Source organism: Salvelinus alpinus, chromosome 21 (assembly GCF_045679555.1).
Source record: "Salvelinus alpinus chromosome 21, SLU_Salpinus.1, whole genome shotgun sequence".
Taxonomy (NCBI): Eukaryota; Metazoa; Chordata; class Actinopteri; order Salmoniformes; family Salmonidae; genus Salvelinus; species Salvelinus alpinus.
Genome location: NC_092106.1, coordinates 17,382,040 through 17,407,020, shown reverse-complemented (window position 1 = coordinate 17,407,020; position 24,981 = coordinate 17,382,040). Strand labels below are relative to the sequence as shown.

Sequence of the window (24,981 nt, the reverse complement as noted above, 5' to 3'; positions counted from 1 at the left end):
AAACCTAACCTCAACCCTAGCCCTATCCTTAACCCCTAAACCTAACCCCCAACCATGATTCTAACCCTAATTGTAACTATAACCCTAAACCTAACCCCTAAGCCTAAAATAGACTTTGTCGACGAGGGAGAATTTTCCACACACACACACACACACACACACACACACACACACACACACACACACACACACACACACACACACACACACACACACACACACACACACACACACACACACACACACACACACACACACACACACACACACACACACACACACTCTCACTATCATCATCTGTAGTGTGAAATTTGTCTGGCTGTTTGTTTCACCATGACTCTGGCCTGGTAGCTTGGAACTAACAGTGATCAGACAAGCAGGTAGCCTAGTGGTTAGAGCGTTGGGCCAGTAACCGAAAGGTTACTAGATTGAATCCCTGAGCTGACAAGGTAAAAATCTGTCATTCTGCCCCTGAACAAGGCAGTTAACCCACTGTTCCTAGGCCGTCATTGTAAATAAGAATTTGTTCTGAACTGACTTGCCTAGTTAAATAAAGGTTTAAAAAAAATAAAAAATAATAATGCGTTTCAAGATGCAGCTTCTGATACCCTGTCTGTCTGTCTGTCTCTCCTCCCAGTGTGTTGTGTAGCAGTGAGGAACTGTCTGGATGTTAGACAGAGACAGAGGGACAGAGGGACCAACAGTAAAAGCCAGGACAACCTGTATGGTGCAGCATCTGCCAACAAGGTAGGTCCTCACCTAACCTCATAATTAAAAAATACATATTAAGTTGGCAATAATGGTACAGTTGATGGGTGGCTGTGACACCGGACGTACTGGAACTATAAGTGGGGGGTGTGTGGAAGATCATTAAGTGTGACACGCAATGTAATATGGATGCTACGATAGCGGCTAAGTAAACAGATTGTTACACGGCCGCTATGATGTCAGACTCCCTTAGTCTCCTCACTTTAGATCTCCTACAGCAGAAAATGTCTCAGTAACTTTCTCCCATCCAGGACCCTGACAGACTTCTACAGGACGTTGATATCAATCGTCTGAGAGCTGTCGTGTTCCGGGATGTGGTGAGTATGACTGTGTGTGTGTGTGTGTGCTGGTGCGTGTGTAACATGTTTGTGTGTGTATGATTGTGTAACATGTATATGTGTCCCCACCAGGATGACAGCAAGCAGGCCCAGTTCTTGGCCCTAGCGGTGGTCTACTTCATCTCTGTCCTCATGGTGTCAAAGTACAGGGACATCCTGGAACCACAGAGAGAGACCAACAGGATGATCAGCCAATCAGCATACAGCATTCGCCACGAGATCAACTCATCTACCAGCACAGGTGCATGCTTTTGTTATTCAACTCCCATCCTCTCAGCTCCCTGATTAATTCATGTGATCCACTAATTGCACTGTGCAGAATTAAACATGGAAACAGGAATGGAAGTGGAGAGGGGAAATGGGAGAGGGGAAGGGAGCGTGGGTGTAGGAAAGTTGTACATGCAGCCCTGGTCTCTGTGGTATGAACAGTAACATCCCACTGGGCACAGACTGAGAGAGAGCAAGCAAGACATAGAGAGATAGATTGAGAGAGAGCGTAAAAGAAAGAGAGAAAAACAGAGAGATGCTGAGGGTTTGGGGCATTGTGAGGCTTGTTCTATTGCCAGCCGTCTGTCGTTGTCCATTAGCCAGTCAATCAGCCAGGAGGATGGGATCAGAGAGGCTTCTGGGAAGGACACTTCACCGCCATCATAAATAATATCACCAGGAAGAGAGTTTCAGATGTCTGTCTATCTGGGATGGAAGTTAGAAGAGGATAAACGAGGAAGTTAGATGGGGAGAGCTTGTTCGACATCAACTGCATTGCAATCAGCAACTGCCAACTGGCTGATCTACGACTCACCTTGCATCTTAAATGACTACTCATTATTATTTGTAGATCGGTCAGGCAATCACAATTAACCCACAATGCATCACATATTTGATGCTCTGGAACACTATGTGTGTGAGCCCACCCAGTGTCCTTGTGTCCTGACTGTGTGTGTGTGTGTGCGTGCGTGCGTGTGTTCCAGAGACCCCCCTGGCGTACCCTGACCAAAGTAAGGAGCCCCCCACCCCTGTAGAGGAGCTCCACATAGAGAGAGGCTGTCTGCCGCACACTGACTCTGGCATTGGAGAGGAACAGGTTGCCCATCTCGATACTAGACTGTGTTCTCTTTTCTCGCTCTATTAGAGTAGATTGGAGTTGTATTATAATGTGTATTTGTGCATAAACCCAGGAAGAGTACAGGTACAAGAGTACATAAGTAAACTAACCCCCCCCCCCTGCCTCCAGATGGCCAGTGTGTTAAACGGGGCAGACTTGGACACTTCAGGACCTGGGCGAGCTGACGCCATGTCCTCCCTGCTCGGCAGCCTCTCCTCTGGGGAGAAGCATAGCCAAGAGTCCCTCTTGGAGCCGCCTGGCCTGGAGGTCCTAAGGACCACCTCCTCCATCTCCTCCATCAGCCAATCAAACATCAACGTACGAAAAATCCTGAAGAGCTTAGTGGCTGGGCCTGTAGAGGGGGTGGAACCTGGACCAGAGCCCCTCCCCTACCCTGATCTTGCCGTACAGAGAGAGACCCATTCCCCCATGCTGCCCATGCAGTTCCACTCCTTTGACAGGTACGGTACACACACACACACAACCATGCAGTTCCACTCTTTGTACTGGAGGCTACTCTGTTATGCATGTCTTATACAGTAAGAGTCAAAAGTTTGGACACACCTACTCAATCAAAGGTTTTTCTTTATTTTTACTATGTTCTACATTATAGAATAATAGTGAAGACATCACAACTATGAAATAACACCAATGGATGTGTTGGGATGAGTTGGACCGCAGAGTGAAGGAAAAGCAGCCAACAAGTGCTCAGCATATGTAGGAACTCCTTCAAGGAAAAAGCATTCCTCATGAAGCAGGTTGAGAGAATGCCAAGAGTGTGCAAAGCTGTCATCAAGGCAAAGGGTGGCTATTTGAAGACTCTCAAATATAAAATAGATTTTGATTTGATTAACACTTTTTTGGTTACTACATGATTCCATATGTGTTATTTCATAGTTTTGATGTCTTCACTATTATTAGTAAAAATAGTAAAAATAAATAGTAAAAATAAAGAAAAACCCTTGGATGAGTAGGTGTGTCCAGACTTTTGACTACTTTACATGTTTGACAACTGAGCTCCACAGTAAGATATTGTGTTAAGGGTACAGGTAGCCTAGCGGTAGAGTGGAAAGGTCGTTGGTTCGAATACCTGAGCCGACAAGGTGAAAAATCTGTCGATGTGCCCTTGAGCCAGGCACTTAACCCTAATTTGCTCCAGGGGCGCTGTACTACTATGGCTGACCCTGTAAAGCAACACATTTCACTGCACCTATCCGGTGTGTGTGACAATAAAACATTTTTTTTTTAATAAGGAGTTGATGTGTTGATGACCAGTACATATGCTTCAAGACAGAAATATAATGTGTGTCGTTAGTCAAGCAGACTCAACACGCCACAGTTTATCCACCAGGTCTGTTTAGTTGTCAGGAGCAACATTCATGGTTATACAGTAGCAAGCTAAACATCACTCACGTTAGACATCTGGTACAGTTCGCTAAGGCCCCATGGGGAGGAGTGTGTGTGTGTGTGGAAAGGTCTTGTGTGTGTTGTGTGTTTACATTCCTGCAGTAGATAAGAACCCAGTAATCTGTGTGCCGTCCCTGTGGTAACCTGCTGCTGACAGGAGGTCAGGGTTCACATCCCAGAATCCTTATCTTTCTGTCTGGTGAACGTTCTGTACCAACAAACCCCTGAACCATGTCAAGATTGGTGTGGCTATCGGTGTGGCTGTCGGAAGGGCCTGTTTGGTGTGTGTGTCACTTGTGATGAAGGTAAAAATGGAGGACAGAAGCGATAAGTAGATGGAGGAGAGAGGAGAGGAAGGAGAGATGGAGGAGGAGATGAAGGGTCAGTTGAAGGACTGCAGAGGTCCCCTGGGCCCTGATGACTGATTAAACAGAAGCGGCGTCCCATCTTACCCCTCCCCATCCCTCCTCCCTCCCCATGCCCAAGCCTGTCTCCTCACCACTCACAGCCCTAATATGCCCTGGCAGGCTGAAATGAGTTGCCAGAGCTCTCTGTATTATTTTTGAAATGCTTTCACACACAGTGTCCAGGTCACACATACGACTCCTTCATGCTTTAATGTCATCCAGCCTCAATTTGCTGTGTCTAATTCTTCTCCACCTACCAGCAGAATGAGCTGCTAGGCTGACTAGGCCTCAGGACGGCGGGGCTGTCAGGCCTGAGGCTGATAGGGACTGACAACATCAAAACAGAGCACAAAGAAAAGGCTCAGAGCGTTGAGAGGAGGGCTGAGTCCCCTGGCCTTTCTGGTTGATAGTCTCTCTGAGGTGGAGTTTTCAATTAGAGACTTCAATACCCAGAACTGGATGACCAGATGGGACCAGTGCACGACTGATCTGAATACACCTTTAAATTCCCTCCTTTCTTTCTTTCTTTCTTTCTCTTTCTCTGTCTCTCTAGTACAGCTGTCTGACAGTAACAGTAACACAGGGGGATGTTGTCTAGCTCTGTATTTGTGATTACATTTTTAATGAAGAACTGATTTATTCTGTATGGTTTTAATTGAACTCATTATGTTAGGAAGTTTAATCTTTTGAATCTATTTCCATAGTATATCTATATGATTGAGGATGTGTGTGTGTATATAAATATATGTATCTACAGTCATCACCTCCTGTTCATTAATATTTCTTAGTAGATTAATCCTCACTTTATTCGCAGCAGCCCCTATTAAACACACCCCTGTTAATAAATGATGCCTTAGATAATCTTTGCATCATTCATGAGCACTCAGATAATCAATTATTCATATAAAAGGTTCCTGTTGGATCAACATACAGTATCAGACCGTAACCATGTCACACAGGGATAGCTGCACACATCCTTATCTTAGCTTTTCCCCTTTTCATTTGAAATTCCATCTACAGTAGGGACAGATGTTGGGAATTAGTGCTAATCTGATGTGTGATGGAACAAGGCATGTGATTGTTCATTCAACCTGTCAGTGTTTTTATTGTTTGTGTTCCTACTCTTATAAATTATTAGATAAATAACTCAATATTAAACATGTAGCTGATTTTCTCAGTGATGTGCTGCTGTCAATGATATCTACTCTAGACTAAAGCAGCAGTACACAGATGTATTGAATAAATTATGCTGTCACCATCAGTATCTCAGATATTGTAATATGCAGCATACTTACATGGCCCTGTGTGTGTGTGTGTGTGTGTGTGTGTGTGTGTGTGTGTGTGTGTGTGTGTGTGTGTGTGTGTGTGTGTGTGTGTGTGTGTGTGTGTGTGTGTGTGTGTGTGTGTGTGTGTGTGTGTGTGTGTGTGTGTGTGTGTGTGTGTGTGTGTGTGTGTGTGTGTGTGTGTGTGTGTGTCCAATTTGTAAGTCGCTCTGGATAAGAGCGTCTGCTAAATGACTTAAATGTAAATGTAAATGTGTGTGTGTGTGTGTGTGTGTGTGTGTGTGTGTGTGTGTGTGTGTGTGTGTGTGTGTGTGTGTGTGTGTGTGTGTGTGTGTGTGCGCGTGTGTGTGTTCGTGTGTGTGTTCGCGTGCATGTGTGTCATGCTGTTCATCAGAAGTGAATAAATAATTGCAGTAGATCCCAGTGGTCTGAATGTATGCTCTGTGCTCTCCAAGTGGACCATGGGAAGGTCACAAGTTTGGTCGTCTAAATACCCTGGTTCCATCCCAAATGGCACCCTATTCCCTATATAGTGCACTACTTTTGACCAGGGCTGTTGTCAAAAGTAGTGTAGTATATAGGGAATAGAGTGCCATTTGGGATGCACACCCTGCTGGCAGTATTTACTACCTTCCTCCCTCATGTGATGTGTTTTAGTGCCTATAAATGCATAAGAGGAAACCAGAAGTGTTTTTACACAGAACAGTCTTTTTATATCCATGTATTTATATCTCTTCTTAATGATTTAATATTTCTCTTAATAACGTAATAGGAGCATTACTCACTTACTGCAGCTGCTCTCTCTCTCTCTCTGTCTGTGTGTGTCTCTCTCTGTATAGGAGTGTGGTGGTCCCAGTGAAGAAGCCTCCACCAGGCAGTCTGGCTGTGAACACGGTTGGACATGCATCCTCCAGCAGCCTGGCAACAGGCTCCACCCCCAACATCTTTGTTGCAGCCTCCAACACCCCCAAGAGCATGATCAACACCACCGGTAGGCCTACACCCATGGGCCCTGGTCAATTGTAGGGAATAGGGTGCAATTTGGGACAAAGCCTTCTAGTGCATCCCACTTAAACCCCAGTTCCCTAGCCCCTAATACTTAGCCACTTGTGTATACTTGGAAGGAGTGGGTAGATATGAGTAAAACTAGTGACAATTCCACCTAACCTACAGTAGCTGAATAACAGGGAGCTACTACTACCATACCAATATTATTGCTTATACCTACCTTTCTTGTCTATGAGGTGCCTAGGGGCTAGTGACTAAAGGGTTGGGGCTAGGAGTAAGGGCTTGGTGTAGGGGGGGTAGGGGGTAGGGTATAGGTGTAGGGGTAAAGGGACAGCGGTTGATTTAAGATTCAGCCTGACATACAAACCATCTGAATGATGGTAAACAGGGACTCAGACCCACGAGGTTACTAATAACACTACTAATGTGTTCGGCCGGTAATGTGGTTTATTTCCAGGGAACTGTTGCTAGTTGGAGTTCGTTAGTATTTAATTTGAGTAATTACTGCAGATTTTAATAACCCAGTGGGTCTGGAATGTGTCCTTTGAAGCCGGTCCAGGAATAGGAGCAGAATTTGCGTCCCAAATGGCTCCCTATGTAGTGCACTACTTTTGACCAAGGCCCATTGGGATCAAAAGTGGTGCACTATCTAAAGAATAGGGTGCCATTTGGGACACATCCAATGTGTTTGTCGGCTGGATAACTGAGGTTTAATAATGGAGTGTAGAAACTCATACTGAGCACCAGAGGGCACTCACTCTCTACTGCTCTACATGACCATGCTTCCTATACAGTACTATGACCCACTGCTGTGTGGTGGTTCAGACCAAAATACTATAGTCTAGTAGTAGTTGTAGTGCAATGTGCATCCCCAATGGCACCCTATTCTATACATAGTGCACTACTATAGGGTATACAGGAGTAGGCCTGGACAAAAGTAGTGCACTAAACAAGGAATAGCGTTCCATTTGACTGTCCTCTCCCCTGCTCTGTGCTGTTGAGCCAAGGGTCCCATGATGCAGCAGGCTTCTGAAAGAAGCCACTTAATACAGAGATCATTAGAGCTGCAACACCTATTAAATGTTCCTATCCCCTCAGCAGGAATGTGAGAAATGTGACAGAGTCAAAGTGTGCTTTCAGCTAAACCCAGGGTCTCTCCTCCTCCCCCTTCGCTCTCTTTCGCTCCCTATTTTTCCATCTATAATCCTTCTCTCCCACCCCCTCTTTCTCCCCCCCTCTCTCTCTCCCCCTCCCTCCTTCTCTCTCACCCCCTCTCCCCCTCCCTCTCTATCTCTCTCAACCTCCCTATTTCTCCCACTCTCTTTTTCTCTCTCCCTCATTCCCCCAGACCCCACGATTTCACTAGTTCTGTTCTGTTCTGGAGATGTTCTTTGGCAACGTGACCCATGAACTCAAGGACATGCATGTGATACCTGGAACGATGATGGATGGAAAACATCTTAATCGTATCATATTAAACATGAAACCCAATATTGGACTGAGTGATAATAACTCATTAAATGATTAACAAGAAATTATACAGATACACCGCTTAAGAACAACCAATTATAGTGAATTGGACATTAGACATTCATATACTTACAATGGTCCGAGGCGATGTCATTCCTATAGGTCGTCCCTGTCACTGAAACAGACCATGGGTAGATAATATACAGCATAGTTGTATACTGTATATTTCTATACTTGGGTATATAATGGAGTTGAATACTGTATAGTTGTATACTTGGGTATACAATATAGTTGTATAGTGTATACTGTATTGTTGTATACTTAGGTATATAATGGAGTTGTATAGTGTATAGTTGTATACCTGGGTATATAATGGAGTTGTATAGTTGTATTCTTGGGTACAAAATGAAGTATACTGTATATTTCTATAGTTTGGTATATAATTGAGTTGTATACTGTACTGTATAGTTGTATACTTGGGTATATAGTATAGTTGTATACTTGGGTATATAATGGAGTTGTATACTGTATACACTACCTGTCAAAAGTTTTAGAACACCTAATCATTCAAGGGTTTTTCTTAATTTTTACTATTTCCTACATTGTAGAATAATAGTGAAGACATCAAACTATGAAATAACACATACGGAATCATGTAGAAACCAAAAAAGCGTTAAACAGATTTTAGATTCTTCAAGGTAGCCACCCTTTGCCTTGATGACAGCTTTGCACACTCTTGGCATTCTCTCAACCAGCTTCATGAGGTAGTCACCTGGAATGCCTTTCAATTAACAGTTGTGCCTTGTTAAAAGTTAATTTGTGGAATGTATTTCCTTCTTAATGTGTTTGAACACTTTTTTGGTTACTACATGATTTCATATGTGTTATTTCATAGTTTAGATGTCTTCACTATTATTCTACAATGTAGAAAATAGTAAAAATAAAGACAAACCCTTGAGAGTAGGTGTTCTAAACTCAGGTATATAATGGAGTTAGTGTATAGTTGTATACTTGGTTACATAATAGAGTTGTATACTTCTGCTCCCATACTTCTCCCAGTGTGACGTTGGTTGGTGTGTTTGTTCCCTGCAGGAGCTACAGACTCGGCCTCCTCTTCCTCCACCTCCTCCTCATCCTTCGTCAATGGGGCCACCAGTAAGAACCTGCCCGCTGTCCAGCCGGTGGCGCCCATGCCTGAAGACACAATGGAAAACATGAGGTAGGGTCAGCGTGTGACAGTACTGTGTGTGTGTGTAGTCGGCGGATTATGCATTTCAGTGCTACAGACATATTCACCATATATCACCTGGAGCCACAGAACAGTGCATGTCTTTCTCTATCAGCATGTAACCACTGCCTGTGGTGTTGTATGAATGGTAATTCAGAGAAAATGTTGTGCGTGTGTAGCGTTAAGGTGTGTGTGGATGCTGTTGTGACCTTGACTCCTCGTCCCCACCTCCTGTAATGGTTTGTGACAGACATCTCTAGTGCTGCAGAGAGCCTGAGTACCTCTCTCTCTCTGTCTCCCAGTCCCACTGCCTCAACACATACACACAAACAAACACACATTCACACAAACATTCTCACTCTCTCTCCCTCCTGTCCCCCTCTAAAGGAATTGCAAATCAGTTGCCATGGCAGTAACCAACATCACTTACCGTAACTGTGGAGTCAATGATGGAAGTGGCAAGTTGCAGAGCTGTGTGTGTGTGTGTGTGTGTGTGTCTCACATGGTTGCAGAGATGTGTGTGATCATACCGAACTCATTTCAGTCCAGTCAAACGGACATGTAGCTTGTTGAATAGACAATAGACATATGGCCTCTGGTCAGAAGGAGTGCACTATAAAAGGAATAGGGTGCCATTTGGGACGCACTCCTAGTGACTGCTGCAATCTCTGTGTATTTCAGTGCGTTGCTCTGTGAGGTGGACCAGGATCTGAGAGTCTTTAGTTGGTCCCTGCCGGGGGGCCACACAGAGACAGAGACAGAGATGGCCCCCAGAGGTGCAGGCCAGTGTCATAGGCAAGCACTGTTTAACATCACTCACACAGGTGTCACTGTCTCACTGATGCACTCATCCCTTCACCTTCGTATTCTTCCCAGGAGGCCAAGGGGCAGAACACACTCTGCTGCTATTCCCTCCTAGGCCAAGCCTCTCTCTCTCGCTCTTTTGTCTCTCTTGCTCTCTCTCGCGCTTTTTGTCGGTCTGTCTGTCTCTGTATGTTTCTATGCTGGTGGACAGGCTACAGGCTCAAGGCAGTATGTCTCTGCTTTTAGATGCTTCCTGTATGGTTGCATGCCCCCTCATTCCCAGTCTGTAGATAGATACTACTAGACACTAAGCTGTAGAGGTCTTCTCGGGTCCAAAAAGTTGGACCTGGACCCGAACGAACTCGAGAACAATCAGACCCGGACATGAACAGACCCAATCCTTTTTTAAAAGCGGGACCCGGACCCGAACCTGAATTGACCCGACAACCCGACCTGTACCCTGATGGGTCCGGGTCTAGACCAGACCTGATCTGGACCTGAGTGACAAAAAAATATGTTTATCAACCAAGTTGCTCTTCTGGTTAACAAATAGGTCTTCATATGTTGGCTAGGCCTTCTATAAGTCAATAAATTCACCTTATTAGAGTAAAATAAATATGCTATGGCCATGGTCGGGTCCATTCGTGTCCACTAGGGTTTATCAGCTGTAATTACATAGACCCGACACCTGATGACAATAAAACTGGACCCAACCCAGACCCGAGGGAAAAGTTTACATTTTGGACCCGCTCAGGACCCGGGTCGGGTCTCGTGTATTCGGGTTTGGTTGGACTCGTGAAGAACTTTTACTAGGCTGTGTGACATTATCTGGGCTCTAAACGGTGACACCGACACCAGTGCAACTAAAATAAAATCCACCAAAAAATGCAATACTTAGCAATATTTAGCTGCAACACTCATCTCAACACTGCTCAAACAAGACAGGCTGCCACCTGCCGCTGCTTTCTTCCAGTTATAGGGCCACACACACAGTTCCTCTTCTATTTATTCTCTCAGTATGCTGTCAATTCATGCATTATTCTTCCTGAACAAGAACGATGCTGCGTTCCACGTTGCTTCTTAAATATGAATCCAAATTTTTCCTATTTTACTATTAGTTTGTGGATATTGCTCTTTGCAGAACGTGAGTTAGTTAGTCTAAGGAAGCTGGCATGTGCCTAATATAATGCTAATCGTTAATGCTACTCGCTAACTAGCTAGCTAAACGCCATTTAGCTAAATACACTAGCTAGGGCAAAGCAAATGTTAGCTCTAATACAGGTTGCTAGCAGTGGTGGTGTAGATCAGCATGTTGTTTGTCTAAATGGAACATCTATTCAAATGTGATTAGGGTCCCCTGAGAAACACTGACCAACATTTTGGTTCCTAGTCTATCATAACTCCTACGTGGCTTTTTCATTTGTTGTCATTCCAAACAACACCAACCATAGAATTAGAATAATCATTGTATTTCTATGATTACAACAGTTTACCCAAGTGTTGTGTTCCAACAGTTCAACCAAGTGTTGTGATATATTTTCTAAATTAAGAGCACTAGTGCTACCAATGAAATGGTTTACTTTAGAGCCCTGGACGCAGTGTTCTGCTTGGCAGCGCTCCTAGTGGCCGGGGACTTTAATGCAGGGAAACTTAAATCAGTTTTGCTTCATTTCTATCAGCATATTAAATGTGCAACCAAACAATTATAGATGACCTTTACTCCACACACAGAGATGCGTACAGGGCTCTCCCTTGCCCTTCATTTGGCAAATCTGACCATAATTCTATCCTCCTGATTCCTGCTTACAAGCTAAAATTAAAGCAGGAACCACCAGTGACTCGTTCTATAATAAAGTGGTCAGATGAAGCAGATGCTAAGCTACAGGACTGTTTTGCTAGCACAGACTGGAATATGTTCCGGGATTCTTCCGATGGCATTGAGGAGTACACCATCAGGCACTGGCTTTATCAATAAGTGCATTGATGACATCGTCCCAACAGTGACTGTACGTACATACCCCAACCAGAAGCCATGGATTACAGGCAACATTCGCACTGAGCTAAAGGGTAGAGCTGCTGCTTTCAAGGAGCGGGACTCTAACCCGGAAGCTTATAAGAAATCCCGCTATGCCCTCCGACGAACCATCAAACAGGCAACGCGTCAATACAGGACTAAGATCGAATCGTACTACACTGGCTCCAACGCTCGTCGGATGTGGCAGGGCTTGCAAACTATTACAGACTACAAAGGGAAGCACAGCCGAGAGCTGCCCACTGACACGAGCCTACGGTACCAGACAAGCTAAATAACTTCTACGCTCGCTTCGAGGCAAGTAACAATGAAACATGCATGAGAGCATCAGCTGTTCCAGACGACTGTGTGATCACGCTCTCCACCACCGATGTGAGTAAGACCCTTTAAACAGGTCAACATTCACAAATCCGTAGGGCTAGACAGATTACCAGGACTCCGAGCATGCGCTGACCAACTGGCAAATCTCTTCACTGACATTTTCAACCTCTCCCTGACTGAGTCTGTAATACCTATATGTTTCAAGCAGACCACCATAGTCCCTGTGCCCAAGAACACTAAGGTAACCTGCCTAAATGACTACTGACCCGTAGCACTCACATCTGTAGCCATGAAATGCTTTGAAAGGCTGGTCATGGCTCACATCAACCCATTATCCCACAAACCCTAGACCCACTCCAATTTGCATACCGCACCAACAGATCCACAGATGATGCAATCTATATTGCACTCCACAATGCCCTTTCACACCTGGACAAAAGGATCCCCTATGTGAGAATGCAATTCATTGACTACAGCTCAGCGTTCAACACCATTGTGCCCTCAATACTCATCACTAAGCTAAGGACCCTGGGACTAAACACCTCCCACTGCAACTGGATCCTGGATTTCCTGACGGGCCGACCCAGGTGGTGTGGGTAGGTAACATCACATCCGCCACGCTGATCCTCAACACGGGGGCCCCTCAGGGATGCGTGCTCAGGCCCCTCCTGTACTCCCTGTTCACTCATGACTGCACGGCCAGGCAAAACTCCAACACCATCATTAAGTTTGCTGATGACACAACAGTGGTAGGCCTGATCACCGACAACGATGAGACAGCCTATAGGGAGGTGGTCAGGGACCTGACCGTATGGTGCAAGGACAACAACCTCTCCCTCAACGTGATCAAGACAAAGGAGATGATTGTGGACTACAGGGAAAGGAGAACCGAGCACGCTCCCATTCTCATCGACGGGGCTGCAGTGGAGCAGGTTGAGAGTTTCAAGTTCCTTGGTGTCCACATCACCAACAAACTAACATGGTCCAAGCACACCAAGACAGTCATGAAGAGGGCACCACAAAACCTTTCCCCCCTCAGGAGACTGAAAAGATTTTGCATGGGTCCTCAGATCCTCAAAAGGTTTTACAGCTGCACCATCAAGAGTATCCTGACGGGTTGCATCACTGCCTGGTATGGCAACTGTTCGGCCTCTGACCGCAAGGCACTACAGAGGATAGTGCGTACGGCCCAGTACATCACCAGGGCCAAGCATCCTGCCATCCAGGATATCTATGCCAGGCGGTGTCAGAGGAAGGCCCTAAAAATTGCCAAAGACTCCAGCCACCCTAGTCATAGTCTGTTCTCTCTGCTACCCCACGGCAAGCGGTACCGGAGCGCCGAGTCTACAGTAGGTCCAAGAGGCCTCTAAACAGCTTCTAACCCCAAGCCATAAGATTCCTGAACAGCTAATCAAATGACTAACCAGATTATTTGAATTGCACCCCCCCCCCCACTTCTACTCCGCTGCTACTCTCTGTTATTATCTATGCATAGCCACTTTAAAAACACTACCTACATGTCTATATTACCTCAATTGCCTCGACACCGGTGCCCCCACACATTGACTCTGTACCGGTACCCCATGTATATAAATTTCATTTTTTCAGGACCCTGTCTTTCAAAGATAATTCACAGATCTTCATTGTAAAGGGTTTTAACACTGTTTCCCATGCTTCTGCAATGAACCATAAACAATTAATGAACATGCACCTGTGGAACGGTCGTTAAGACACTAACAGCTTACAGACGGTAAGCAATTAAGGTCACAGTTATGAAAACTTAGGACACTAAAGAGGCCGTTCTAATGACTCTGAAAAACACCAAAAGAAAGATGCCCAGGGTCCCTGCTCATCTGTGTGAACGTGCCTTACGCATGCTGCAAGGAGGCATTAGGACTGCAGATGTGGCCAGGGCAATAAATTGCAATGTCCGTACTGTGAGACGCCTAAGACAGCGCTACAGGGAAACAGGGCGGACAGCTGATCGTCCTCGCAGTAGCAGACCACATGTAACAACACCTGCACAGGATCGGTACATCCGAACATCACACCTGCGGGACAGGTACAGGATGGCAACAATAACTGCCCGAGTTACACCAGGAATACACAATCCCTCCATCAGTGCTCAGACTGTCCGCAATGGGCTGAGAGAGGCTGGACTGAGGGCTTGTAGGCCTGTTGTAAGGCAGGTCCTCACCAGACATCACCGACAACAACGTTGCCTATGGGCACAAACCCATCGTCGCTGGACCAGACAGGACTGGCAAAAAGTGCTCTTCACTGATGAGTCGCGGTTTTGTCTCACCAGGGGTGATGGTCGGATTCACGTTTATCGTCGAAGGAATGAGCGTTACACCGAGGCCTGTACTCTGGAGCGGGATCGATTTGGAGGTGGAGGGTCCGTCATGGTCTGGGGCGGTGTGTCACAGCATCATCGGACTGAGCTAGTTGTTATTGCAGGCAATCTCAATGCTGTGCGTTACAGAGAAGACATCCTCCTCCCTCATGTGGTACCCTTCCTGCAGGCTCATCCTGACATGACCCTCCAGCATGACAATGCCACCAGCCATACTGCTCGTTCTGTGTGTGATTTCCTGCAAGACAGGAATGTCAGTGTTCTGCCATGGCCAGCGAAGAGCCCAGATCTCAATCCCATTGAGCACGTCTGGGACCTGTTGGATCGGAGGGTGAGGGCTAGGGCCATTCCCCCCAGAAAAGTCTGGGAACTTGCAGGTGCCTTGGTTTAAGAGTGGGGTAATATCTCACAGCAAGAAATGTCAAAAATCTGGTGCTGTCCATGAGGAGGAGATGCATTGCAGTACTTAATGCAGCTGGTGGCCACACCAGATACTGACTGTTACTTTTGATTTTGACCCCCCCTTTGTTCAGGGACACATTATTCCGTTTCTGTTAGTCACATGTCTGTGGAACTTGTCCAGTTTATGTTTCAGTTGTTGAATCTTGTTATGTTCATACAAGTATTTTCACATGTTAAGTTATAAACGCAGTTGACAGTGAGAGGACATTTCTTTTTTCGCTGAGTTTAGCTCCACTATTGTTATTTACTGCTGCTCTTAAATTATTTCTTATTCTTATCTCTTACTTTCTGGGGGGTATTTTCTTTAAACTGCATTGTTGGTTAAGGGCTTGTAAGTACGCATTTCACTGTAAGGTCTACACCTGTTGTATTTGGCGCATGTGACAAATAGCATTTGATTTGATTTGAAAGGATGTTCTAACTCTCATGTACTAACCCAGGTGGAGGGCTCTACTCTGCTCTGCTCACAGCTCAACCCTAGCCAACCTTATTCTCATCTGTTTGCTGTTGTCTTTCTCCTCTCTGTCTCTTCCACTCTGTCATCCTCTCTCTCTCTCTCTTCACGCCCCCTCTCACTGCCCCTCTTTCTTTCCCTGTTCTCTGTCTTCTCTCTTCACCCCCACCCCTCTCTCTCTCTCTCTCTCTCTCTCTCTCTCTCTCTCTCTCTCTCTCTCTCTCTCTCTCTCTCTCTCTCTCTCTCTCTCTCTCTCTCTCTCCCTGCTCTGTTGTCACACAGTATCACTACTAAGTTGGAGCGTGCGCTGGAGAAGGTGGCCCCCCTGCTCAGGGAGATCTTTGTGGACTTTGCGCCGTTCCTCTCTAGGACCCTGTTGGGAAGCCATGGTCAGGAGCTGCTCATAGAAGGTATAGGTGTTGTATAGTGTCTCTGTGTGTCCCTCCATCTATCCCTCAGTATGTCTGTCCTCTCCTGTCCCTCTGTCTGTCCACTGGCTGCTGTGTCACTACTGGATGTCTAGTAATGTAGCCCGAGAGGGCTACCACGCACACACACACACATGCACTCACACATGCACTCACACAGGCACGCACACACACACACACGCACACACACACGCACACACACACACACACACACACACACACACACACGCACACACACACACACACACACACACACACACACACACACACACACACACACACACACACACACACACACACACACACACACACACACACACACACACACACACACACACACACACACACACAGGATAAACAATTAATGGAGAGTTGAAAGGTGTGAATGTTGTCTGATCCCTTCACTCTGCCTCTCTGTCAGAAGGCTGGCCATGTTGACAGACACACACACACACACACACACACACCTGACATGTTGAGCACCGACTGTGGACAAACCAGGCAAACACAACACACTTCACCAACACAATAGAGCCAGTATTCATAAAGCATCCCATAGTACAAATGCTGGGATCAAGTCTAGGATCAGTTTTACCTTATAGTTCATTATGAATAATATTACATGGACAGTAGAGACCTGATCCTAGATCAGCACTCCTACTTTGAGATGGTTTGCCCAGACTTTTACCAAGGAAAAGTGGCTGTTTTTCCTGAATCAGGGCCCTGGTGGAAAGTCTCTCCATTTAGTAGTAATTACCAGCCATACATCACTCAAATTAACCGGGGTCACGCCCCAAGTTCCCCCTCACACACCCATCCACCCCCCTCTCCTCTCCTCTTCTTCTCATCACCTCCCCTCTCCCCCTCTCTAGACATGTTGTCAGTGTGGTAATCATGCCCAGCCATCCTGGCCTGGCCCCTGGCCCATGATACACTTGGAGTTGAGAGGGAGGCCCCAGGGCGAACAAAGCTGTCGTTGTGATGGCCTTCCCTCTCTCCTCTCCTTCTCCCTTCCCTCTCTCCTCTCCTTCCCCCTTCCCTCTCTCCTCTCCTTCCCCCTTCCCTCTCTCCTCTCCTTCCCCCTTCCCTCTCTCCTCTCCTTCCCCCTTCCCTCTCTCCTCTCCTTCCCCCTTCCCTCTCTCCTCTCCTTCCCCCTTCCCTCTCTCCTCTCCTTCCCCCTTCCTACCTCTCCTCTCTCTGCCTTTCCACTCCTTCCTCTCCTTACCAGCACACTGCTCCACAATGCCACATTCACCCCAGTGATTTAACTCTGCCCTGCTCACAGGAAAGGCATGGTCAGAGGGGCAGAGCCTGTTTAAATAGAACACATATAGTTTGTGTACCACTGTACGGCCAGGGTCCATGGTCATTAGGCCAGCATACCAGAGTATGGTCGGGGTCGCTAGGGGCCAGGGTCACCCTACCACCTGACCCCCTGTGTCAGAGAGAGCAGAGTGATGGGAGAACTGGTCATTGCAGTCACAAGAGGTCAGCTGTGGTGGAATGTAGCTGTGTGTGTGTGTGTGTGTGTGTGTGTGTGTGTGTGTGTGTGTGTGTGTAATAGGTCATCTGTAGCTGTCTGTGAACTAGAGAGGGTCAGGTCACATCCCCTGTTTACAACAGTCTTAGAGGCTCAGACTGTTTCAGTGCTGTGCAAGATTCACATTATACAACAGTACACTTTGGCTCCATCCCAAATAGCACCCTATTTCCTATCTAGTGCACTCCATAGGGCTCTTGTCAACATGCATTCAATATAGAGGGAATAGGGTGCCATTTGTTACACACACTTTGTCACTTTGTCTCTATCTCAGTGGTTTGTAGGCAGCGATATTGTTTTATTATTGTAACATGTAAGGTCATTTCCCATTTCCAATCCTGGCAAGCTCTTTCTTTGCATCAACGGTAAAACGGAAGAGATGTTTGACATGCATGAGATGGTCTCTGTCTGTGTGTTTATAAACATGTTGACATTTCATCTCTGGTTGTTGACTCATGCTGTCAATCACACTGACTGACATCTTCATGCAACCATGCCAACGGGCCCTGGCCCCACCAGCCTATAATGACTCCTCCAGAGTGTCTTCTTCTCTGGTAATGAGTACAATGTTAGCCCCTCTCACCTGTCAATGGAGAGGTTTCGCAGGGACTTATATGAAGGCGCTAGGAACTGTTGAGCCAAGTCAAACTGTCCTGTGTGTTGTATGACAACTCTGCTTCTAACCCTCTGTCTCGTCCTGTCCTGTCCTGTCTGCTCCACCAGGTTTGGTGTGTATGAAGTCCAGCACGTCCGTAGTAGAACTAGTCATGCTGCTCTGCTCTCAGGTGAGATTCTCTCTTTCTCCTCACATATCCCTCCTATTCTCTCCCTCTCTGCTTCTTCCTTCCTCCCACATCCCTCTCTTCACTCCACTGCCTCTGTTCTCTCGTCTCTACCTCTTCCTCACTCTTTTCTTCCTCTCCCTCTCGCCTCCTCTCCTCCCTTTGATGGACTCTAAAGATGAGGTTGCTTCCAGCTCTAGTTCTCTGGGTCGTTCCACGAAAGGAGTCCCTTTTGCATCCCTTTGATATTTTAAATAGAGTTTTTGCACTAATATTCCATTTAGGAATGAAGTACCCTTTAATATAGACCACATTGAAAACTCAATAAATCAGTTTTTTTATATGAATAAAGACTTGTTAAAGTGCCAAAATTCTAAAGATTTTAACCCACTGAACCCCAATATTTCTCAACGTTTTCACATCATTCTAAAGCCCTAGTTATTTTGTTGCTTTGATAAATTAATTTCTGAAGATTATGATTTATTTGATTAGTGATAAACAAATATCTGAGTAGGTTGAGCATACCACGTCAACCCTGCTAACCATAGATGACAGGCTACAAATATTTTAACAATTAAAAGAACATTGTGAAGCTTGCATTCAATTTCCCCTTCGTGTTGCACACAACAATTCCCCCTGTCACAAGGGGATTTATGGCTGATTTAAGATGAAATCGTCAGCCCTGTGACGGTCAACCCTGTTACTTTATTTGGGACTAAATACAGTTGAAGTCGGAAGTTTACATATACTTAGGTTGGAGTCATTAAAACTTGTTTTTCAACCACTCCACAAATTTCTTGAACAAACTATAGTTTTGGCAAGTCGGTTAGGACATCTACTTTGTGCATAACACAAGTAATTTTTCCAACAAATGTTTACAGACAGATTATTTCACTTAACATTCACTGTATTACAATTCCAGTGGGTCAGAAGTTTACATACACTAAGTTGACTGTGCCTTCAAACAGCTTGGACAATTCCAGAAAATTATGTCATGGCTTTAGAAGCTTCTGATAGGCTAATTGACATCATTTGAGTCAATTGGAGGTGCCCTTTTGGATATATTTCAAGGCCTACCTTCAAACTCAGTGCCTCTTTACTTGACATCATGGGAAAATCAAAATAAATCAGCTAAGACCTCAGAAAAACAATTGTAGACCTCCACAAGTCTGATTCATCCTTGGGAACAATTTCCAAAGGCCTGAAGGTACCACGTTCATCTGTACAAACAATAGTACTAAAGTATAAACACCATGGGACCACGCAGCCGTCATACTGCTCAGGAAGGAGACGCTTTCTGTCTCCTTGAGATGAACGTACTTTGCGAAAAGTGCCAATCAATCCCAGAACAACAGCAAAGGACCTTGTGAAGATGCTGGAGGAAACAGGTATCTATATCCACAGTAAAATGAGTCCTTTATCGACATAACCTGAAAGGCCGCTCAGCAAGGAAGAAGCCACTGCTCCAAAACCACCATAAAAAGCCAGACTACGGTTTGCAACTGCACATGGGGATAAAGATCGTACTTTTTGGAGAAATGTCCTCTGGTCTGATGAAACATAATGACCATCGTTATGTTTGGAGGAAAAGGGGGACGCTTGCAAGCCGAAGAACATCATCCCAACAGTGAAGCACTGGGGTGGCAGCATCATGTTGTGGGGATGCTTTGCTGCAGGAGGGACTGGTGCACCTCACAAAATAGATGGCATCATGAGCATAGAAAATTATGTGGATATATTGAAGCAACATCTCAAGACATCAGTCAGGAAGTTAAAGCTTGGTCGCATATGGGTCTTCCAAATGGACAATGACCTCAAGCATACTTCCAAAGTTGTGGCAAAATGGCTTAAGGGCAACAAAGTTAAGGTTTTGGAGTGGCCATCACAAAGCCCTGACCTCAATCCCATATAAAATGTGTGTGCAGAACTGAAAAAGCATGTGTGAGCAAGGAGGCCTACAAACCTGACTCAGTTACACCAGCTTTGTCAGGAGGAATGGGCCCAAATTCACCCAACTTATTGTGGGAAGTTTGTGGAAGGCTACCCGAAACGTTTGACTCAAGTTAAACAATTTAAAGGCAATGCTACCAATTACTAATTGAGTGTATGTAAACTTTTGACCCACTGGGAATGTGATGAAAGATATAAAAGCTGATATAATTCATTCTCTCTACTATTTTTCTGACATTTCACATTCTTAAAATGAAGTGGTGATCCTAACTGACCTAAAACAGGGAATTCTTATGAGGATTAAATGTCAGGAATTGAGAAAAATGAGTTTAAATGTATTTGGCTAAGGTGTATGTAAACTTCTGACTTCAACTGTAGGTACTTACTATAGTATTTTTTTTTAATGTAATCTCTTGAGATGGGAAAACATTGTTTTCATTAAATAGAACATGTGTTCTTCATGATAATGTTAAAATTAGGTGAAATAAAAAATGTATAAAATATTCAGAAAGTTACAGTACCCAAAGGTACTCATTCGATGGAACACCCCTCTGTGATCAGACCATTATAAGTTCTCACCCCCACCCTGTCCCCTTATCTCCTCCCTGTCTCCTTACCTCCTCCCTGTCTCTTACCACCTCCCTGTCCCCTTACCACCTCCCTGTCCCCTTATCTCCTCCATGTCTCCTTACCTCCTCCCTGTCCCCTTATCTCTTCCCTGTCCTCATATCTCCTCCCTGTCCTCATATCTCCTCCCTGTCTCCTTATCTCCATAGTGGATCAGCTCCACCTCATGTGGGACTGATCACCTCCTCTAGTTAAGCCCAATGATGTACAGTGTCTTCAGAAAGTATGCATATCCCTTGACTTATTCCACATTTTGTTTTGTTCTAACCTGAATTTAAAATGCATTAAATTGATTATTTTTCTCACCCATCTACAGACAATACCCCATAATGACAAAGTGAGAAAAAACATGAAATTTTCATTTACATAAGTATTCATAACCCCTGAATCAATAATTTTTAGAAGCACCTTTTGCAGCATTTACAGCTGTGAGTCTTTTGGGGTAAGTCTAAGACCTTTGCACACCTGGATGGTACAATATTTGCCCGTTATTCTTTTTTAAATTCTTCAATCTCTATCAAGTTGGTTTTTGATCATTGCTAGACAGACATTTTCAAGTCTTGCCATAGATTTTCAAGTCGATTTAAGTCAAAATTGTAAATAGGCCACTCAATGTCATCTTGGTAAGCAGCTCCAGTATAGATTTGGCCTTGTGTTTTAGGTTATTGTCCTGCTGAAAGGTGAATTTGTCTCCCAGTGTCTGTTGGAAAGCAAACTGAACCAGGTTTTCCTCTAGGATTTTGCCTATGCTTATAGCTGTATTCCGTTTCTTTTTATTTAAAAAAACTACCTAGTCCTTGCCAATGTCAAGCATACCCATAACATGATGCAAACACCACCATGCTTGAAAATAGCAAGAGTGGTACTCAGTAATGTGTTGTGTTGGATTTGCCACAAACATAACACTTTGTATTCAGAACAAATAGTTAATTTCTTTGCAAAAACGTTTTGCAATATTACTTAAGGATGCATGTTTTATATTTTTATTCTGTACAGGCTTCCTTCAATTCACTCTATAATTTAGGTTAGTATTGTGGAGGAACTACAATGTTGTTGTTCCATCCTCAGTTTTCTCAAATCACAACCATTAAACTCTGTAACTGTTTATAAATCACCATTGGCCTCATGGTGAAATCCCTGACCAGTTTCCTTCCTCTCCTGCAACTGAGTTAGGAATAACGCCTGTATCTTTGTAGTGACTGTGTATTGATACACCATCAGAAGCCTAATTAATGACTTCCCCATGCTCAAAAAGATATTCAGGGTCTGCTTTTTTAAATTTGTATTATTATATATTTTTACATCTACCAATCGGTGCACTTTGTGAGGTTTGAAAAACCTCCCTGGTCTTTGTGGTAGAATCTGTGTTTGAAATTCAATACTCGACTGAGGGACCTTTACAGATAATTGTATGTGTGGAGAACAGAGATTATGTTAATCACTATTATTGAACACGGAATGAGTCCATGTAACTTAATATGCGATTTGTTCAGCACATTTTTACTCCTGAACTTATTTTGGCTTGCCATAATAACGGTATTGAATACTTTTTGACTCAAGACATTTATGCTTTACTGTCACGCCCTGACCTTAGAGAGCTTTTTATGTCTCTATTTTGGTTTGGGTCAGGGTGTAATTTGGGTGGGCATTCTATGTTCATTTTTCTATGTGTTGTATTTCTTTGTTTTGGCCGGGAATGGTTCTCAATCAGGGACAGCTGTCTATCGTTGTCTCTGATTGGGAACCATACTTAGGTAGCATTTTCCCACCTGTGTTTTGTGGGTAGTTATTTTCTGTTTAGTGTTTTCTGCACCTGACAGGACTGTTTCGGTTTTGTTTCTCACTTTGTTGTTTTGTTCTAGTGTTCAGTGTTAATAAATATCATGAACACTTACCACGCTGCGCTTTGGTCCGATCCTTCCTTATGCAACGATGACCGTTACATTTACAGTGTTTATTAATTTCTAAAATGTTCTACAAATAAAACTCCACTTTGACATTATGGGGTATTGTGTGTAGATCAGTGACACAAAATCTAAATGTAATGAATTTTAACTTCATGCTGTAACACAACAAAATGTAGAAAAAGTAAAGGGGTGTGAAAACTTCCTGAAGGCAAAGTATTGGCCATTGAGAGGCTTTGAAGATACCAGTCGGCCATATTAGGAGCAGTGAATGGAATTCTACAGTATTTCAAATAAATGTTTTAAGGACAAAATTACATGTATTTAAGTAGTTTTTCTTGTAGTGTAGACAGTAACATTAGTAATCTAAAAAAATATATACTTTAAGGATTTGTTTTAAATATATTTTTCATGTATATGTTTAGCTCACATAATATAATAAAACAAGTATGCATTAAGGTGTCTGAAATAGAATAAATGTGGCAAAAACTAATGTAGACATTAATAAATGCATTTCTATAGCTTCCCAAATATTTTTACAACGTTGGGGGAGTGTCAAGACATCATCCTCTATCAGTCATCTAGTGTATATATAAACCATTGGTTAAGTCTCTTACATCTCAACGGGTCACAGTCCCAATGTAGCAGTAAGAACAGAATAGGAGATAGTTAACATACCTTCTGTCTGCAGGGCCAGTCAGTGAGTCCATAAGGAAGACATTAGGTGGTGCCTCTCTCGCTAAGTATCCAGTCTGCAGGGATGGAGGCTGCAGTAGGAGGTGCGGTGCCCAGAGCTTGTGTGTAACAAACTATTTAAAATGATGAAATTCAGGAACCCTGAACCAATAGGATAATCTTCATAGGTGAAACACTCCCAGACACCACAGATTGTCAGCTTTTCTTATCTGAGCTCCTGAGCCACGCCCATTACCCTGGCTGCAGGTCAGCCCATAGCTAAATATTCTGGGTTCTGTTGCAGGTCAGACCATAACCAGAGGTTCTGCAGGTCAGCCCATAGACAGAGGTTCTGCAGGTCAGCCCATAGACAGAGGTTCTGCAGGTCAGCCCATAGACAGAGGTTCTGTAGGTCAGCCTGTCAGCCCGTCAGATCCCATACATACCCATGCATCTGTTATTAGAAGGCTGAGATTAAGGAGCATTCCTCTCTCTCTATTCACACAACTGCCAGAGCCTTGCAGTAGTGAATCACGCTGTTACTGCTGTTCTTTTGAAGTTTCTGAGGGCATGTTCCCTGTGTCTTGCTCTCTCTTCTGTCTGTCTGTCTGGAGGCTAACCTAGCACTGTGGCTCTGGGATGTCTACCTTCTCTTCCTAGCTCCTGGATTTACTGAGGGCTGGGAGTGTCAGCGAGCCGTATACCCCCCTCACAGTCACCCCCCCCCCCCCCCCCCATTCCCCCCACCCCTGACACAGATAGTATTACTGCGGCTCCAATAGTTCCTGCCATTAGGGACTCCTGGGATGAAACCCAGCCTGAAATATTGACCCGTCAGCAAGGCTGAAAGTGGATCTGCTTGGCCTGAGTTGGAACCACAGCTAGCTTTATCTAGCAGCACTGGCAGGGAAGGGCACAGTAGAACTTGTTAATCCTGATCTGATTCCATCAGTAGTGACTTTCCTGTATTGGGCTAGGACACAGCTGTATGGGGCTGGGGTGGAGACTGGTACTAAATGGGGGTAGGACACGGTTGTATGGGGCTGGGGTTGTATGGGGCTTGGATGGGCAGCACACTCTGTGTATCTCTTCACAGACGGCTTGGTGAATGAGAAGGTCAAACATCTCTGTTTCTTGTAACAGCTTAAACACACAGATGATCTGCAGTAGAGCCTGGGAGATTTACTGACAGAGAGCCTCCAGATGTGGAGAGCATAGCAGATAAAAGACTTCAGCCTGGATTGAGATGCCACAATACTGCTGTCTGCCTGACGCCTACTGACGTTTGGGAGTATGGACGGCTGCAGATGAACTAGAGGCTTGTGTGTAACAAACAATTTAAAATGATGAAATTCAGGAACCCTGAACCAATAGGATAATCTTCATAGGTGAAACACTCCCAGACACCACAGATTGTCAGCTTTTCTTATCTGAGATCTTGAGCCATGCCTATTACCCTGGCTGCAGGTCAGCCCATAGCTAAATATTCTGGGTTCTGTTGCAGGTCAGCCCATAACCAGAGGTTCTGCAGGTCAGCCCATAACCAGAGGTTCTGCAGGTCAGCCCATAACCAGAGGTTCTGCGGGTCAGCCTATAACCAAAGGTTCTGCAGGTCAGCCCATAGAGAGAGGT

At 44.8% G+C, this 24,981-nt stretch overlaps 1 protein-coding gene across 4 annotated transcripts in view; it reads left to right on the top strand.

Moving 5' to 3' along the window:
- Positions 1-24,981, top strand: part of LOC139547932 (neurobeachin-like) — a 295,912-nt gene that overhangs the window by 86,440 nt on the left and 184,491 nt on the right. For 3 of the 4 annotated variants that reach the window (XM_071357133.1, XM_071357132.1, XM_071357131.1), the window contains 9 exons: positions 638-747; positions 1,020-1,085; positions 1,179-1,347; positions 2,078-2,190; positions 2,341-2,672; positions 6,148-6,299; positions 8,879-9,005; positions 15,726-15,853; positions 18,135-18,196. In XM_071357133.1, the coding sequence (XP_071213234.1) occupies positions 638-747; positions 1,020-1,085; positions 1,179-1,347; positions 2,078-2,190; positions 2,341-2,672; positions 6,148-6,299; positions 8,879-9,005; positions 15,726-15,853; positions 18,135-18,196 (1,259 nt within the window). Of the gene's footprint in view, positions 1-637; positions 748-1,019; positions 1,086-1,178; positions 1,348-2,077; positions 2,191-2,340; positions 2,673-6,147; positions 6,300-8,878; positions 9,006-9,695; positions 9,810-15,725; positions 15,854-18,134; positions 18,197-24,981 lie in introns of all 4 variants that reach the window. The other variant, XM_071357134.1, reaches the window with a different exon arrangement.